Below are 19,988 nucleotides of genomic sequence, written 5' to 3' on the forward strand. Positions count from 1 at the left end.
GTGTGGTATCATTTTAGAATCTGCCATTTTGATAGTTCTTTTATTATCTTACTTTTTTACAGTTTACATATCTTTGATTACTACTGAGAATAGTGTACATGTGTTTGTTGGCTATTTGTGAATTGTTTGTAGGTATCTTTTGCCCACATTTCTAGGGGGTTCTTAGTGTATTTTTTTAAAATACATTTTTATTGATTTTAGAGAGGAAGGGAGAGGGGAAAGAGAGATAGAAACATCAATGATGAGAGAGAATCATTGATTGGCTGCCTCCTGCACAACTCCTACTGGAGGTCAAGCCCACAACCTGGGAATGTGCCCTTGACTGGATCGAACCCAGTACCCTTCAGTCCGATGGCCGATACTCTATCCACTGAGCCAAACCAGCTAGGGCAGTGTATTTTAAAAGAATATCTCTGTAGTTGCAGAATACATTCTGACTTACTTCTTGGCTTTAACTTGGTTAATTCCAAAGAAAAACTTCCCAGAGCAAGTTTATTTGATTATTTGCTGAATTATAAGCTTAATAAGGGCAGGGAGAATGTGCATCTTTTTATTTTGGTAAATCTTGGGACCTAGTCTCTGGCATTTAATAGGACCTAGTATTTGTTAAATGACTGAATTTAGTTAGGATTTTAAATATTCTTCTGTTGAGGTGTTCAAACAGCTCGCTTTTGTGTATTAAGTAGCTTGTTAATGCTCTTTTGCATTAGAATGGCATTTGCATTGATGTAAATCAATTACATTTAAGATTAAGTCTTATCTGTTAGAACAAAGTAGGCCAAACAATAACCATAAAAATGATGTTGGTAGCTACAGCTACATATTTGAAAGTGAATTATGATTGTTTAAAAAATGTTTTGTTTTGTTTTCCTTGACATACTCTTACACTAGCCTAAATTAAGTATTTAGGGTAAGAAATTTAACCATAAGCTTGCTCTTCAGTTTTAATTTTTTGAATTGGAAAACCTGAAAGTGTTTGGCTGCATGTAACAGAAGATCCAAATGATGGTGATTTGACCAAACAAAGGTTTCTTTTGCCCAGCTGGTGTAGCCTAGTGGTTAAGCGTCAACCCATGAATCAGGAGGTCACAGTTTGATTTCTGGTCAGGACACATGCCCAGGTTGCAGGCTCAACCCCCAGTGGGGGTGTGAGGAGCGGTGCAGGAGGCAGCCAATAGATTATTCTCATCATTGATGTTTCTCTCTCTCTCTCTCCCTCTCTGAAATCAAAACATTTTTTTTTTTTAAAGGGTTTCTTGCCCTAGCTGGTTTGGCTCAGTGGATAGAGTGTCTGCGGACCAAAGTGTCCTGGGTTTGATTCTGGTAAAGGGCATGTACCTTGGTTATAGGCTCCCACTGGCCCAGGCCCTCAAGGCAGCCAATCGATGTGTTTCTCTCACATCCATATTTCTCTCTCTCTTATACTCTCTCTCTTAAAAAAAAAAAAAAAAAAAAGGAAAAATATCCTCTGGTGAGGATTTAAAAAAAAACGATTTCTTTTTGTCACGTAAAAAAGTCTAGAGTTGAGGGAGTCTTTGGTGTTTATCAGCTCAAATATGTCAGGTTAGATACCTTCTCAGTTTTCTTCATCCTTCCCTCATGATCTTAACATGGTAGCTGCCTATACTTTCTAGTGTTCCAGGTGCTTGTCTGCCTATCCTTTCTAATGTTCTGGTGATAATATAGCCACTGAGAGAGAGTAGCAGCAGTGTGAAAGACAAAAATGATCTGAGTTTGTTTTGACATGTTTTCCTTTTCATTAGCTTTTGAGTTGCTCTAGGGTTTAACAAATAACTCTGTGCTTGATTTAATCTTGTCACTTTGGACTCATTGAAGTAAACTGTGAATCTTTTTTGAAATTACTGTCTGATTTTTTGTTCATTTTTTTAAAGTTACATCACCTTTTTTCTTTGTATTTCATGACCTGCATTGTTTGCAATAATCTATTCATATTTTCACTAATACTAAACTTTATCATTAATGAATCTTTAAATGATATTAACACTCCCAGAAAAAATAGGCATTTCATTATAATTAATGATATATCTATTAGTTTTATATAAATTAGGGAGGTCATATGCAAAATTAAGTCATTGATGTTTAGAGAGGTGAATGTTAAAAATTATATGGACTCTCTTTGGTTGCTCAGGCAGGGCCCATAGGTTTGGGCACAATATTAGATGTAGCTCTGAGCCATAGTTTTACAGGTTTAGAAACTAGACTGTCTTAGTGTAACTAGAGGTAGACCATATTCAAGGGTTCTGAAGAGACTGATTAATTTACTTGTTCATTTAATATTTATCGAGGCCTCCTTTTGTAAGGCCTTGTTCTATGTAATAGGGATTATATTTGTTGGGATAGATTTTACTGTATGTGAGAGAGACCAGGAAGAAAAAAAATAGTAGCTTAAACAAGATATAGAAGTCCAGGCTATTAGGGAAGTTATTAGCACAAGTTTTCTTTGTCTTTTTTTTTTTCTATTTCCTAGGTCTTGCTTGCCTTTGTCTACATGATTCAAGGTGGCTTACCACCATGTTTGCTTTCTAGCCAGAATGAAGGAGGGAGGGGGCTGAGAAGGGTGTACCTTTTTCCTTTAAAGGCACAACCTAGAAGTTGTATACATCACTTCTGCTCACATCCCATTGACCAGAACTTGGTAATATGCTTACACCTACAGCAAGGGACACTAGGAAATCCAGGTGCTTAGAAGAAAATCGATATCTGGTACCTATAAGCAGTTTCTGCCCCTGGGAGATAGTGCAAATTACACAAAGTCCTTGCCATAAAAGGTTTATAAAAAAGAGGGAGAAACAGACTATAAACAAATAAAAATCAAATGTATATACATATATGTAAAACATGTTTTTGTGTGTGTGTATGTATATACAGTATAGAGAGATAGGGTGTACCTTTAGGTTATAGTATGTAGTGGGAGAAAATAAACTAAAATAGAATAAGAGACCCAGTCGGCGTGGCTCAGTGGTTGATCATCGACCTATGAACCAGGAGGTCACGGTTTGATTCCCAGTCAAGGCACATGCCCACGTTTCGGGCTGGATCCCCAGTGTGGGGTGTACAGGAGGGCCACTGATCAATGATTCTCTTTCATTATTGATGTTTCTATCTCTTTCTCCCTCACCCTTCCCCTCTGAAATCAATAAAAATATATTTTAAAAAATAAAATAGAATAAGGGAAAAAGAGGGCAATTTTTTGTTGTTTAGAGCCACTAAGATGCATGTATACTTAAGCAAAATTAAAAGCAGGGTTGATTTCATAGGTTTCACATATGTTTGTAATTGTGAGGAGAGAAGACTGTTTTAGATAGGAAGATCAAGGAAGATTCTGAAGGATGAGATTTGAGCAGAAACCTAAGTGAAGTGAAGGAATGTGGACCATAGGAACGTCAGGAGGAACAGTAGATAGTTAGGCTGAAAGGAACTAGGGTATATTTCTGGTACAGCCAAGGAAATCAGTATAGCTGTAGCTGAGTGACCCACTTAGGATGAATGATCTTACCTAGGCAAGGGAACATGTAGCTTGTAAGTTCCATGAACACAGGAACTTTGTTTTATTTGTCATTGTATTCAATGCCTAGAAGAGCTTTGGGCACATAATTGGCCCTCAATAAATCTTTCTTAAATGATTGAATGGCATAATCTGGAGTATATGGTACCGAAAGAATCAGAACAATTTCCATAATAGTCCTTATTTTCATTATAAATGCATATTTATTTGTTATCATTTAATTCACATGTACCTAGTTGTAATTACTAAGAATACTTTGTTAATTTTAAAAGTCCTGCTAGTAATGGGGGGATGAGGACACATATGTAATACCTTAATCAATGAAGAAATTAAAAAATAAAAAAAATAAAAGATTGATAATTGCCACACAAAAAAAGTCCTGCTAGTAAGTAAAAATATTTTAGCTAAAAATATAAAGAACCAATTCAGTAACAAAATATGTAAGATAAACTTTTAAAAAATAAACTTTATACATAGCTTATATTTAGTTTTATTCAAAGTTGGCAAATATAGCAAACCAGTGGGGGGGAGAATAAAATCACAATTTCCATTAAAAAGTACTGTGCATATCTACACTAATAAAAGAGAAACAAGCAAATTGACCGTACATCCGCTACACCCACAAGCCATGCCCACCAGCCAATCAGGAGCGAGTATGCAAATTAACCCAACCAAGATGGCTGCGACCACAGAGCAAGCAGGAGGCTTGGGTTGCCCTGATGATGGAGGAAGCCAAGCTTTCCGCCCGCCCTGGCCTGCCCTGGCCTCTGCTCAAGGCTACAAAGTTTCAGTTATAGAAGATAAATAAATCCCAGATACCAGGGCCTCTACTTGGGTCGCCGGGGGCGTGGCCAGCCTGCAAACCACCACAGGCCCCTCGCCCAGGCTGCCCCACGCCCCAAGGGAACCCCCACCTGATCCGGGACACCCTTCAGGGCAAACCAGCCAGCCCCCACCCGTGCACCAGGCCCCTATCCTATCCAATAAAAGAATGATATGCAAATTGACCATCACTCCAACACACAAGATGGCTGCCCCCATGTGGACACAAGATGGCCACCACAAGATGGCCAGCAGGGGAGGGCAGTTGGGAGGGATCAGGCCAGCAGGGGAGGGCAGTTGGGAGGGACGAGGCCTGCAAGGGAGGGCAGTTGGGGGCTATCAAGCCTGCAGGGGAGGGAAGTTAGGGGTGACCAGGCTGGCAGAGGAGGGAAGTTGGGGGTGACCGGGCCTGCAGGGAAGGGCAGTTGCGGGGGGGGGACCCAGGCCTGCAGGGGAGAGCAGTTGGGGGAGACCAGGCCTGCAGGGGAGGGCAGTTAGGGGTGACCAGCCTGCAGGGAAGGGCGTTAGGGGTGACCAGGCCTGCAGGGGAGGGCAGTTAGGGGCAAACAGGCTGACAGGGAAGCAGTTAGGCATCATTTAGGCTGGCAGGGGAGTGATCAGGTTAGGGTGTGATCAAGCTGGTGGGCAGAAGCGGTTAGGGGCAATCAGGAAGGCAGGAAGGCGAGTAGTTGGGAGCCAGCAGTCCTGGATTGTGAGAGGGATGTCCGACTGCCCGTTTAGGCCTGATTCTACCGGGATCGGGCCTAAACGGGCAGTTGGACATCCCTCGAGGGGTCCCAGATTGGAGAGGGTGCAGACTGGGCTGAGGGACACACCCCTGTGCACGAATTTCTGCACCGGGCCTCTAGTTTTTTTTTTTTTTTTTAATATATTTTATTGATTTTTTACAGAGAGGAAGAGAGAGGGATAGAGAGTTAGAAACATCGATGAGAGAGAAACATCGATCAGCTGCCTCTTGCACACCCCCTACTGGGGATGTGCACGCAACCAAGGTATATGCCCTTGACCGGAATCGAACCTGGGACCCTTGATTCCGCAGGCCAACGCTCTATCCACTGAGCCAAACCGGTTTCGGCGAGGGCCTCTAGTTTTAATATATTTTCTTCTTGACTTTATATCTATTATTATAAAATATCTTTTCCTTTGTACTTTTTTTAAAATATATTTTTATTGATTTCAGAGAGGAAGGGAGAGGGAAAGAAACATCAATGATGAGAGAGAATCACCGATCGGCTGCCTCCTGCACAACCCCCCACTGGGGATCATGCCCACAACCCTGACATGTGCCCTTGAATTGGACGTGGGACCCTTCAGTCCGCAGGCCGATGCTCTATCCACTGAGCCAAACCAGCTAGGGCTATTCTTTTTCTTTATCTTTCTTACTTTGCTGATCTGTCTGGGACTGGGAGAGATACTCTCACTGTTTCCTCCTTGTCACAGATAAGTCATATCACAAACGTCTCTATTTGATGTAGCCACACTTGTCCTTGGGTCTTCATAAAATGGCTTTTGAATGTTGATTCTGAACAATCTAATAGATTCCAAGAGGGAAAGTTCATCATTTGTGTAAGACTCTCTTATATTCCCTCTAAACATTGTTGCTTTGCATAAAATTCATGTCTTTGGGCCTTTTCCTTCCAGCAGTAATTTAGTGTCTTATACTGATTGATATAAGGTTTCTCTCCAATGTATGCTTCATGAAGGCAGGGATTTTTGTGTTTTGGTAACTGCTCTAATTCCAGCATCTATAGCTCTACCTGAAACATGATAGGTACTCAGTAAGTTTATTTGTTGAAAGACTGAATTTGAATTAAAGCATAAATGTGAATAAATGAATTTTTAAAAACAAAAGCAAATAACCATCATTTTTAAACTCTTGACTATTTTTTCTTCTCTGTGTTGTAGTTTTAGGCAGATTTATGTACATTTACCCTGTTATAGAAATGTGTGTTAAATTTTCCCCTCTCAAATACTTTTTCTTCAGTTAAGGTATATAAGTATACATTTATCACTCATTTATCAAATCTGTGTGCATGCTATAGGTAAGGAAGTAAGTTGAACACTATTACTTTATAGGAGTAAGGAATAATTTTATTATCCTATATAATAAAGAGCTAATATGCAAATTGACCATCACTCCAACACACAAGATGGCTGACCCATGTGGACACAAGATGGCCAGCAGGGGAGGGCAGTTGTGGGCGATCAGGCCTACACGGGAGGGCAGTTGGGGGCGACCAGGCCAGCAGGAGAGAGCAGTTAGGGGCAACCAGGCCAGCAGGGGAGGGCAGTTAGGGGCAACCAGGCCTGCAGGGGAGGGCAGCTCGGGGGGGGAAACCAGGCCTGCAGGGGAGAGCAGTTGGGGGGTGACCAGGCCTGCAGGGGAGGGCAGTTGGGGGCGATCAGGCCTGCAGGGGAGGACAGTTAGGGGTGAACTGCATACCCTGGGCTATTAACTGCATACCCTGGTCTATGAACTGCCTTCCCCTGCAGGCCCGGTGGGATCGGGCCTAAATGGGCAGTCGGACATCCCTCAAGGGGTCCCAGATTGGAGAGGGTGCAGGCTGGGCTAGGGACACACACACCACCCCCCCCACCCCCGAAATTTGTGCACCAGGCCTCTAGTATTTATGTATTTTAAAAATAAGCTTTTGACTAGTTATATACAGCTTTCTGGCTCAACTCAGGGATTCCTTTTTGAACTTGAGTTTTCACCTGTGGAATCAACATTAAATATTAGAAAATGATTTTTTCTGGAGGATCCATATAAAAAAAAAGGATAACAGTTATCTGTAAGACTGTGTAAACCTTCTTAAAGCAGAAGATAGTCTTACATTGTTCAACACCTCCAAAATGATGTGTTTTTCAACTGTTATTAATCTGAGTTAATTGAAGATCTATGTCAGTCTGGTATGGGAAATAATATTGTTCCAAGACAAAATTACTCCAAACTATGGCTTTCATTTCATTGTTCCTATACAAAGGTTTAAGGAAGCATTTGCTTGCTCATTTGCTTTTCTGCCAATCTTTGTATTCAGCAACTTTTTAGGTTTTTATGGTGACAACGAACTATTAGGTAAAAAGTACACACTCATGATTAATATTTGTGCTATAAATTGGGGGGGTCTTTTAAAAATCATTCTGAAACATTCTTTGATCCTATAATCTCATTTTTTGAAATCTCCTAGGAAAACAACCCTAAGAAAAAAACCCTTAGCAACTTTTACAGAAATATTTAAGGTGATCCTATAAAATAGTACATGTCTAATAGGGGTTGAAAGAGATAATGTGATAGAATTTTGTGACTTGACCTTAAGTTTGTATAATTTTTTTCAGATGTTTAAATGTACAATAAAAGTCCAGCCATTATGACAATAACAGTTTATTTAAATTTGAAAAATGCTTGAAAATAGACAGTATAATTATATATATCTATGCAAATTAATGTAAATTTTATATATATATATATATATATATATATATATATATATACCAAAAACTCTAGATGTTATACTTGAGGGGAAAAACTTAGTAGAATTTAAATGAAAAGATAACAGTTTCTGAACTCTGAAACATATCAGTTACCAAGGAGAAATTATTTCTAACAGGTGTTCTATAACTTTACTCTCATAGGCCAAAGAGTGTGGGCAGATGCAGAATAAGTGGCTGATGATAAACATTCAAAATGTACAAGACTTTGCATGCCAGTGCCTCAACCGTGATGTATGGAGCAATGATGCTGTGAAGAATATTATCCGGGAACATTTCATTTTCTGGCAGGTGAGGAGAGTTAAGGTTTTAGTAGCATTTTACTTTTGTAGTATGGGATGTTGAGAAGGAGGAATTCAGTAATAAACTGTAAAAATTTTAGTAACTGAGTTAAATGATGATCTATGTAAAGGTGTAAAACCACACATAATGGCTGAAATAGTAAGGACAAGGGAAAATTAGGGCAACAATGAAGAACTCTTGAGGGAAGGAAAGAAAGAACCAAGCTGCGTAACTATATAATATTCATATCTCAGATGACCTTAAATATCTTGATAGAGTGTTCAACCATACTATTCAATTCTATATAATAAAACCCTAATATGCAAATCGACTGGTCGCTATGATGTGCACTGACCACCAGGGGCCAGATGCTCAATGCAGGAGCTGCCCCCTGGTGGTCAGTGTGCTCCTGCAGAGGGAGCGCTGCTCAGCCAGAAGCCAGGCTCATGGCTGGCGAGTGCAGTGGCAGTGGTGGGAGGTAAGGAGCGAGGGGTCCCAGACTGTGAGAGCCCCCAGGGGGGTCGGGCCTAAGCCGGCAGCCAGACATCCCTCAGGGGTCCTGGACTGAGAGAGGGCGCAGGCCCGGCTGAGGGACAACCCCCCCCTCACCCCCAATGCACGAATCTCGTGCACCGGGCCTCTAGTAGGAATATAATGTGAGCCACATATTTAATTAAAAATGCTCTAGTAGCCACATTTTAAAAGGTCAAAAGAAACAGGTGAAATTAATTTTAATGTTTTAAAATCAATATATCTAATATCAAACAAATATTAAAATCTTAATGAGATGTTTTGATTTTTGTGTATGTGTGAAGTTTCCAAGATGTGGTGTGTATATTTTATACATACAGAACTGCTCAGTTCAGACCAGCCACGTTTCAAGTACTTCAATAGCACGTGTTGTAGTGGTTGTTATAATTGACAGTGTGAATGTAGAAGATCTTGAGTAATGGAAAAACATTTGACTAAGAATTGGATTTTAGCTTGAGTTTTATACTTTTTATTTATATTTCTTAGGCTTGTCATTTAATCTTGCTGATTCTATTTTCTTTTTATGTAAATTACCAAGCTAAGGTTAGATAATCTTGTTAATTGTTGTTGTTTTTTATGAAAAATTTAGAAAATAAAAACATCTGAATGAACTTAATTTTTTCCTCTGTAAGATATGCTGTTAATGTTATTTATTTTTAAAAAATATATTTTTTATTGATTCTTTTACAGAGAGGAAGGGAGAGGGTAGAGGTTTAGAAACATTGATGCGAGAGAAACATCGATCAGCTGCCTCCTGCACACCCCCTACTGGGGATGTGCCGGCAACCAAGGTACATGCCCTTGACTGGAATCGAACCTGGGATCCTTCAGTCCACAGGCCGATGCTCTATCTACTGAGCCAAACCTGTCAGGGCGCTGTTAATGTTATTAATTTATTCATTCATGTTTTACAGGTTCTCTAAATTCAATATTTTTTTGAATGGTAAACTTTTCTTCTGCAACTATTTTTTTTAATATGTTTATATTGATTTTTTTTTTTAATAGCAAGAGTGGAAGGGAGAGGGATAGAGAGAGAAACATCAATGAGAGAGGAGCATCATCGTTCAGCTGCCTCCTGCACACCCCCTACTGGGGATAGAGCCCACAACCCGGCCATGTGCCCTGTCCAGGATTCGAATCAGTGATCTGTTGGTTCTGGGTCAATGCTCAATTGCTGAGCCACACCAGCTGGGCTCTTCCGCAGCTATTGATTGAGCATCTCTTTGACTAGCAGTATGCTAGCCACTCAAGCTTATCATCTCAATATGTAGTGATTTATTAAGATGTATATGATAGCCGAAACCGGTTTGGCTCAGTGGATAGAGCGTCGTCGGTCTGCGGACTGAAGGGTCCCAGGTTCGATTCCGGTCAAGGGCATGTACATTGGTTGCGAGCACATCCCCGGTGGGGGGTGTGCAGGAGGCAGCTGGTCGATGTTTCTCTCTCATCGATGTTTCTAGCTCTCTATCCCTCTTCCTTCCTCTCTGTGGAAAATCAATAAAATATATTTAAAAAAAAAAAAGATGTATATGATAGAGTTTGGAATAATATAGGTGGACAGATAACTTGATCAGAAAGAGCAATATCTCTTCTGAACTGGAAAGAGAGGAAAAATGAATTGATATATAAGTTTTCACAGGGACTGAGGACAGGAAGTTGAGGTAGTTCACACCAGATTACTTTCATTTTTCTCTTTAATGTAGGAATGAATCCTAACATATACTAAAGGTGTATTTGGAGAATTAATTGTTGTTGGTATATGACAAGGATACAGTTGATACTTTTTTAGAGGTTGACTTTTCTTTATATCAATGATTTAACAGGTTTATCATGACAGTGAGGAAGGTCAGAGATACATACAGTTTTATAAGCTAGGGGATTTCCCCTATGTTTCCATCTTGGATCCACGGACAGGTAATATTTATTTTATATCAGTTTACAGCAATTGACCTATAACTTATTTTTCAGTTACCTAAATATTTTATCTTTAATACTTGACTGGATTCAGTTTCAGAATTCTTTGTAATAATTTAGATGAAGGGTTTTTATTCAGGTCCTTTAGAATTATTTAAACATCTATTGAAATATGTTAGGGAGTCTGTTTCTGACAATTTGGGGAGATGATAGTATTTTATATTTTTGCAGCTCTGTACTTTCTAAAACTAACTGCTTTACCTTGTCATATTTTAAGGGATCCCCTTGGGTTTTCTATTATTAAAATATTAAGATTGCTCAGGTACTGGTTGTAATCCCAGTGGAGAAATGGAGGGTAGAACTGGTTTTATTATTAATGAATTAAGTTTTATCAAGATTTTGCTTTGTTTGAATCTCTTCTTTCTAAATACCAATAAGTGATATTAGCAGATAAAGAAGTTGCCAGATGGCTGGGAATCTTAGGTTGGCTATAATTGATGAATTCTTTGGGTTATGAAAACACTATGTAATTTAAACTGGTGAAGGGTGGGTGAAAGGTTAACATGGTGGTACTTGGGCAGGCTAAATAGCCATTTCAGATGATGGATAAAGAAAAATTGAATTTATTTAAGAGGGGTGGGGGAAGAGATATCCAAAGGGAAGGGCTGCAAAGCACTGAGCCAAGGGGATATTGGGTTGATGATGTGTGTCCCAGGAGCTGGAGTTTCATCCTTATATGCAGTCAGTGGTGGGAAGCTCTTGTCACAGTGGGTCTGGGAGGCTGAGTTGGTGGGCTTGGAATGTGGATGTGCGATCAGGCGTTTTTAGGACAGTTTTAATTCCTTATATAGTCTGATTCCTGGTGTCCAGCAAATTTTCCTGATCTTTGTCCTCCTGTGGCGGGAAGCTTGGACAAGTTCTTGGTCTTTGTTCTCCTGTGGCCATTAAGGACTATATTGCCCTGAGTCCTAACAAGTGGGAATATGTGTTCCTAGAATTTTAATTATGCAAATGCCAAAAAAATACTTAAGGAGAATGTTGGTAAGATATGTTGATTTTATTATATTTATATATCCCGGTTTTTTATTTTTAGGTCAGAAGCTAGTAGAGTGGCACCAGTTAGACGTATCTTCTTTCTTAGACCAAGTGACGGGATTTCTTGGTGAACATGGGCAACTGGATGGACTTTCTAGCAGTCCCCCCAAAAAATGTGCCCGTTCAGTAAGTATGACTAAGATGTGATGATGAGCAATTAAATGTAATTGTATATAGATGTCTTGTGTAAAATGTTTGAGGTTAAGATCTTAAAGATATTAGCCGAAACCGGTTTGGCTCAGTGGATAGAGCGTCAGCCTTCGGACTCAAGGGTCCCAGGTTCAATTCCGGTCAAGGGCATGTACCTTGGTTGTGGGCACATCCCCAGTAGGGGGTGTGCAAGAGGCAGCTGATCGATGTTTCTCTCTCTTCGATGTTTCTAACTATCCCTCTCTCTTCCTCTCTGTAAAAAATCAATAAAATATATTTAAAAAAAAAAAAGATCTTAAAGATATTAATGTAAGTATTGGACAGTTAATTTGTGGCTGTACAACATCTTAAGATGCCCTTCTTATATTTTGATAATTTCCCACATGCGGATTCTGTCTTCTCAGTGAAATCAGACGATTCATATTTTCAGTCTCCCTTGCAGTCATGTGACCTAAGACCTGGGTTTAGAAGTAAGCAATGTGAATATGTAGCAGTGAGGAGGGGAACTGATTTAGCAAGCCCCGGTGATAGAGGAAGGAATCCACTTCTTTCAAGGGCAGCATTGCCAGGTCTAAGCAGCAGTAAAAAAAAAAAAAAAAAGTATTTTTGCTAGAAAACTCTCATGGTATAGGAGGTCATTATTACTGGTTATATAGCTTTAGGGCCTGGCTCTCTAGCCCACCTTGAGATTACTTCTATACTTAATTTCTATAATATGCTATTATTAGGCAGACCTATTTGATAATTGGTCTAAATATTAATTGGAAATCATAGACCTACAAAGATATCAGAATTTCACATTGGTTGTAGGAGCTGTTAGGGTTTGATTGTCAATAAGGATAAAATTAGTTTTCAAAGATAAGAGTTTAATAGTCCATATCATGCAGTGATGAAAGTTTCTTAACTAATCACATAGAATAAAGTACCCATTTAATGAAAGACTATATGGATACTTGCCAAGAGGTGGTATAGAACCCCCCTCCACCCAATAACTCACACACAACAGAGCAGAACTAAAACATTGTTTCACTTTTATCTATAGACTATTTCTTTGTGTGTTTTTTTCATTGCTAAGAGTTTTACTTACCTATAATTCTTTTTTAAGGCATTAAAAAATCCAGAGTTTCTATAATTGTCCTAAGAGAGTTCCTTATCTTTTGCAGTCATAAGGCTGATATTGTAAAAAACCAGAGTTGCTGAATTTCAACATAAATTGAATTTACAACCTTACATGCTCTCTTATAAAAATTAAGGGAATTAATGGAAAATAGTGGGACCATAAAAATTGGACAAATACATAGGGATGATTTGGGTTCCTTAGTACCTCAGACTCTACTTACTATACTAAATTATCTGATTATTATAAATTTTGATCAACTGTGTGCAAGAGAAACATCAACAAATAACGGCTTAAACGAGGAAGACGTCGACTTTTCTCAGCAAGAAGTCCAGAAGCAAGCAGTCTAGGGATTGACTTTGTCTATGTCATCAAGGAACCAGGTTCTTCCTCTTCTTTTCTCCCCTCCATCCCTAGTGTTTATTGGCTTTTGTCCTCATGGTCAGTTAGATGCTATGCTCTTAGGTGCAAGCATGACAAGGAGAAATGGGGTGTTGACTCTGTTACAAAGGTAAACAGATAGCCACGGATAAGAGTGTTGCTTATTTTAACTGGGCACATTTTCTTGCACAAATATAACGGAGGCTCTGTTAATAAGGAAGCAGAGAAGACTGGATGAGAGATAGGAAACTAGCAGTGTTCATCATGGTGTTATTCTTTAAAATCAACTTACATGGTATATAGTGTTATCTGCAGTCTGTCCAAGCTGTTGCATGTCATGTGGGCACATCTGCTTGCTTTTCTGTGTGTGTGATGAATTAACCTTAAGTTTATCATATTAAAATTTTTATAGCCTTATAATTACTGTGCAATAAACCGAACACATTTAAAAATTAAAATTTGACAAATTTTGATATGAGTATCTTTTCATGTGCTTTTTTGCTATCTCCTTTGATGAAGTGTCAATTCAGGTCTCTGGCTTGTTTTTATTGGGTTGCATGTCATCTTACTGAATTGTAAGGGTTCTTTTTTTTTTATCCTCACCCGAGGATATGTTTTTTACTAATTTTAGAGAGGGGAAGGGAGAGAGAAATATCAATCAGTTGCCTCCTGTATGCACCCCAACCAGGGATCGAACCTGTAATATAGGAATGTGCCCTGACCAGAAATTGAATCCACAACCTTTTGGTTTACGGCAGTGGTCGGCAAACTCATTAGTCAACAGAGCCAAATATCAACATTACAACGATTGAAATTTCTTTTGAGAGCCAATTTTTTTTTAATATATTTTATTGATTTTTTACAGAGAGGAAGAGAGAGGGATAGAGAGCTAGAAACATCGATGAGAGAGAAACATCGATCAGCTGCCTCCTGCATACCCCCCACTGGGGATATGCCCGCAATGAAGGCACATGCCCTTGACCGGAATCGAACCTGGGACCTTTCAGTCCTCAGGCCGACGCTCTATCCACTGAGCCAAACCGGTTTCGGCTGAGAGCCAAATTTTTTAAACTTAAACTTCTTCTAACGCCACTTCTTCAAAATAGACTCGCCCAGGCCGTGGTATTTTGTGGAAGAGCCACACTCAAGGGGCCAAAGAGCCGCATGTGGCTCGCGAGCCACAGTTTGCCGACCACGGGTTTATGGGACAATGCTCCAACCACAACTGAGCCACCTGGCCAGGTCTATAAGGGTTCTTTTTATAGTCTACATATGGAGTTTATAGATAATTTTCTCCCAGTGTTCATTACTTATTCATTTCATAATAGTGTCTTTTGAAGAGCAAATTTTAAATTACTGATGAAATCCAATTTATCAACTTTTATATTCTTTGTTTTTTGTCTTATGTGATAAATCTTTTTTTATATTTTTAGCTCTTAAGTCAGTGATCCTCTTTGAATTAATTTTTGTATATGGTGTTAGGGTAGGTTCTAGTTAGGGTTTTTTGGTTGTTTGCACATGGCTATGCACTTGTTCCAGCATTATTTGTGGAAAGGTTATCCCTTCCCCATTGAATTGCCTTTGAACCCTTATCAAAAAATGATCATATACGTTGGGTTTATGGACTCTGTTCTTTCCTGTGATTGATACATCTTTCTTTATACCAGTATTTATACCAGTATTTCAGTCTTAATGATTACTGTAGCTTTATTAAGTCTTGAAATGTCATAGTTAAGTCCTCCACCTTTGTAGTTGTTTTGTTTTGTTCAGGTCTTTTGCATATAACCAGCTTGTCACTTTCTACAAAGAAAGGTACCAGGACTTTGATTGGAATTGCATTGCCTCTATGGATAATTTTGGAGAGAATTTACATCCTAACAATATTGAGTCCGCAGATCCGTGAACATGGCATATAGTATATCTCATTTATGTAAGCTTTGAATTTTTCTTAGCAGTGTTTTATAGTTTTTATATAATGAGCTTGTAGCCTGCAATCTTGCTAAACTCACTAATTAGTTCTAATAGTTTTTTGTTGATTTCCTTTGAATTTTCTATAGAAATAGTCATGTTGTCCACAAATAGACTTACTTTATATCTTCCTATTCAATCTCTTGCCTTTTATTTATTTTTTCTTAGTTAGGACTTCCAGCACAAAGTTAAAAGCAGGAAGATATTAGAGATCCTTATTTCTGGTGTTGGGGTGAAAGTATTGTCATTCACCATTAAATTTGATGCTAGCTCCCTAGCCAGTTTGGCTCAGTAGATAGAGAGCATTGGCTTGCAGACTGAAGGGTCCAGGTTTGATTCCAGTCAAGGGCACATACCTCAGTTGCAGCTCCTCCCGCCCTGGGCCCTGGTCTGGACACGTGCAGGAGGCAACCAATTGATATGTTTCTCTCACATCGATATTTCTCTCTGTCTTGCCCTCTCTCTTTCACTCTCTCTAAAAAAAAAAAAATCAATGGAAATATATCCTCAGGTGAGGATTAAAAAAAATTGATACTAGCTATATGTTTCTTGTAGAGTGGAAACTTTTTAAAAAATATATTTTTATTGATTTCAGAGAGAAAGGGAGAGGGAGAGAGAGAGAGAAACACCAATGATGAGAGAGAATCATGGATTGGCTGCCTCCTGCCTGCCTCCCACTGGGGATTGAGCCAACACGGAATCAAACCTGGGACCCTGCAATCCACAGGCCGATGCTCTATCTACTGAGCCAGACCAGCGAGGGCTCTTAAAGATACACTTTATCAGGTTGAGAAAGTTTCCTTCTAATCCTAGTTTGCTGAATTTTCATTATAAGGGGATTTTGTCGTATGATTTGTCACATCTTTTGAGATGATCATACAGATTGCTATTTTTAGTGAATTCCATTGTTTGGGTGTTTAATGGTAATCCAACCTTCCATTACTGTGCTAAAACCCACCTGGTTATGATGCATTACTTTTTAATATATTTCTGTCAAAAATTTTTGTGTCTAGTTCACGAGAGATGTTGTCGGTAGTTTTTTGTATGATTGTTTTGTTTTTCTTGTAATATCTTTGTCTGGTTTTGATATCAAGTTAATGCTGGCCTTATAATGAATTGGGAAGTGTTTTCTCCCATTATGTTTCCTGGAAGTTTGTGTAAAATTTATGTTATTTCTTCCTTAATATTTGATGACATTCACCAGTGAAACTACCTGAGCCTAGAGTTTCTTTGTGGGAAGTTATAAACTAAATATTTAATTTAATTAATAGATATAGGACTGCTTAGATATCTATCTTTAATGAGTTTTATTAGGTTGTGTCTTTCTAAGGATTTGTCCATTTTACCAAAGGTGTCATATATATTGACTTAAATTTATTTATTATATTTCCTTGTAATTCCTTTAATGACTACAGTGTCTATAGTGATGTGCCCTCTCTCAATCCTGTTATAGTAATTTGTGGCTTCTTTTTTCCCCTGACAATTTTATTATTTTAAAAGCTTTTGGTTTCGTTGAATTTTTCTTGTTTTCTAGGTCATTGATTGATTTCCGTCTTTTCTCTTTTTCCTTCTGTGTAGTTGGGTTTAATTTTATCTTCTTATTCTATGTGGGCACTTTTTAAAATTTTAATATGGAAGCAGGGAACTAATTGAGACTACTTTTTTCTAATATAGGCAGTTAGTTCTATACTTTCTCTGTAAGTGCTTTAGCTCCATACCACAAGTTTTTTCTAGCTACAAGGGAAACTGGTAAATGGACATTTTTAGCTTGATAGGTTTTCTTTTATGCACATTATTAGGATTCTGTAAGTAAGGAATCAGGAGAATGGATATTGAGTAGGAAGCCAGCAGTTGCCAAGGTGACAATCTTTTTTTAAAAAAATATATTTTATTGATTTTTTACAGAGAGGAAGGGAGAGAGAGAGAGAGTTAGAAACATCGATGAGAGAGAATCATCTATCAGCTGCCTCCTGCACACCCCCTACTGGGGATGTGCCCGCAACCAAGGTACATGCCCTTGACCAGAATCGAACCTGGGACCCTTGAGTCCTCAGGCTGACGCTCTATCCACTGAGTCAAACTGGTTAGGGCAAAAGTTTTATATATTTTTAATTTATTGAATTTATTGGGGTGATATTGGTTAATAAAATTAGGTTTCAGGAATACAATTCTATAATACTGTGTGTTCTCCACTCGAAGTTAAGTCTCCTTCCATCACCCTTTATCCTTCCTATACCCTCTTCTACCTTCCCCCACCTCCCTTTCCCTCTGGTAATCACCATACTGTTGTTGGTATCTATGAGATTTTTAGGTGTGTTTTTTTTTTTCACCTTAATTCCTTCACCTTTTTCACCCAGTCCCATGACTCAGTCTCCTCCCCTCTGACAGCTGTCAGCCTGTTCTCTATAGACAAAAGCTCTTTTTAAAAAACAATCACAAGCCCTCACCGGTTTGATTCAGTGGATAGAGGGTTTTGATTCAGTGGATAGAGCGTCAGCCTGCGGACTGAAGGATTCCAGTCAAGGGCACATGCCCAGGTTGTGGGCTCGATCCCCAGTAGGGGGTGTACAGAAGGCAGCCGATCAATGATTCTCATTATTGATGTTTCTATCACTCTCTCGCTTCCTCTCTGAAATCAATAAAAATACATTAAAAAAATCACAATACCATTAACACACACTTTAAAAATTAATAATTTTGACATCATGAGATATCCAGTGTTCAACTTTCGTTATCTCACAGATTTTATATTTTGTATAGCTTTGTTTGAGTTAGAATCTAAATAATTTCTACCCAAACAATGCTTTTTTTTGTTTGCTTGTTTAGTTTTTGTTTTATTATTTTAAAATTTTTAATATATTTAAAAATTTTTTAAATTATAGTTCACATACATTGTTAGTTTCAGGTATACAACATACTGATTCAACGTTTATATACCTTATGAAATGATCACCACAATAAGTCTACTAACTGTCACCATACAAAGTTATTACAATATTATTGACTATATGCTCTATGCTATATATTACATACCTATGACTTAGTTTATAACTGGAAGTTTGTACTTTTTTAAAAAAATATATATTTTATTGATTTTTTTACAGAGAGGAAGGGAGAGGGATAGAGAGTGAGAAACATCGATGGGAGAGAAACATCCATTAGCCGCCTCCTGCACACCCCCTACTGGGGATGTGCCTGCAACCAAGGTACATGCCCTTGACCAGAATCGAACCCGGGACCTTTCAGTCCGCAGGCCGACGCTCTATCCACTGAGCCAATCTGGTTTCGGCGGAAGTTTGTACTTTTTAATCTTCTCTCTTTTTGCTCATCCTCTCACCAATTCCCCTTTAGCAAACATCAGTTTGTTCTCTGTATTTATGAGTTTGTTTTGCTTGCTTTTATTTGTGTTTTAGATTCCACATAAAAGTGAAATCATATGCTATTTGTCTTTGACTTATTTCACTTAGCATAATACTGTCTAAGCCCATCACAAATGACAAGATTTTACTATTTTTTATTGCTGAGTAATATTCCATTGTGTGTATGTACCACATTATTTTCATCCATTCATTCTATTGATGGATACCCAGATTGCTTCCATATCTTGGTATTGTGAACAATGCTGCAGTTGGTGGGGTTTGGCTATCATTGTATATATTGCATATATCTTGTCTAATTAGTGTTTTCTATTTTTTGTTGGATGAACACCCACAAGTGGAATTGCTGGGTCACATGGTAGTTCTATTTTTAATTTTTTTGAGAAATCGCCAGACTGTTTTGTAGTAGTCGCACTAGTTTATAATCCTACAAACAATGCACGGGAGGGTTCCCTTTTCTCCACATCCTTGCCAACACTTGTTCTTTATTATTGTCTTTTTTATAATAGCATTCTGACAATTGTAAGGTAATAATCTTTGTGGTTTTGATTTACATTTCCCTAATGATTTAGTCTATTTGCCATCTGTATGTCTTCTTTGGAGAGATGTCTGTCTGTTCAGGTCCTCTGCTCGTTTTTTATTGGATTATTTGTGTTTTTGATGTTGAGTTGTATGAGTTACTTATATATTTTGGATAGTAACCCCTTATCTGATATATCAGGTCTTATATTTAAGTTTTTCATCCATTTTGAATTTATTCTTGTATATGGTATGAGAAAGTGGTCTAGTTTCATTTTCTTGCATATGGATATCCAGTATTCCCAGTATCATTTATTGAAGGGACTGTCTTTTCCCCCTTGTATATTCTTGCCTCCTTTGTTGTAGATTAACTGACCATGTAAGCATGGGTTTATTTCTGGGCTCTCTGTGCTGTTCTCTTGTTCTGTGTGTCTGTTTTTATGCCAGCACCATACTGTTTAAGTACTATAGCTTTGGAAAACAGTTTGAAATTGGGGAGTATGACACCATCAGTTTTTTTCTTCTTTGTCAAAATTGCTTTGGCAAACAACCCATATTTTGTGACTGAATAAGTTTAATGAAATCTGTGGCATTAGAACTTTACCAAAAGGAAAACTAGTAAATTTGCATTTCTCATCATCACAATGAAAATCTTACTGTAATTAAGCTTGGGAAAATATAGTTGTTTTTCCCAATTTATTGTATGGTATTTTGTTTTGAATGTTAGAGATCTGTTAGGTTTTTTTTGTTGGTTTTTTTTTTTTTTTTTTTTTTGCAAAACTATAATTACTGAGCT

At 38.3% G+C, this 19,988-nt stretch overlaps 1 protein-coding gene across 1 annotated transcript in view; it reads left to right on the forward strand.

The window, feature by feature from the left end:
* UBXN7 (UBX domain protein 7) overlaps positions 1 to 19,988 on the forward strand; it is an 80,283-nt gene that overhangs the window by 52,682 nt on the left and 7,613 nt on the right. The window contains exons 6-8 of the mRNA XM_054713881.1: positions 8,003 to 8,149; positions 10,495 to 10,585; positions 11,679 to 11,806. Of these exons, the coding sequence (XP_054569856.1) occupies positions 8,003 to 8,149; positions 10,495 to 10,585; positions 11,679 to 11,806 (366 nt within the window). The remainder of the gene's footprint in view (positions 1 to 8,002; positions 8,150 to 10,494; positions 10,586 to 11,678; positions 11,807 to 19,988) is intronic.

This window comes from Eptesicus fuscus, chromosome 3 (assembly GCF_027574615.1).
Source record: "Eptesicus fuscus isolate TK198812 chromosome 3, DD_ASM_mEF_20220401, whole genome shotgun sequence".
NCBI lineage: Eukaryota > Metazoa > Chordata > Mammalia > Chiroptera > Vespertilionidae > Eptesicus > Eptesicus fuscus.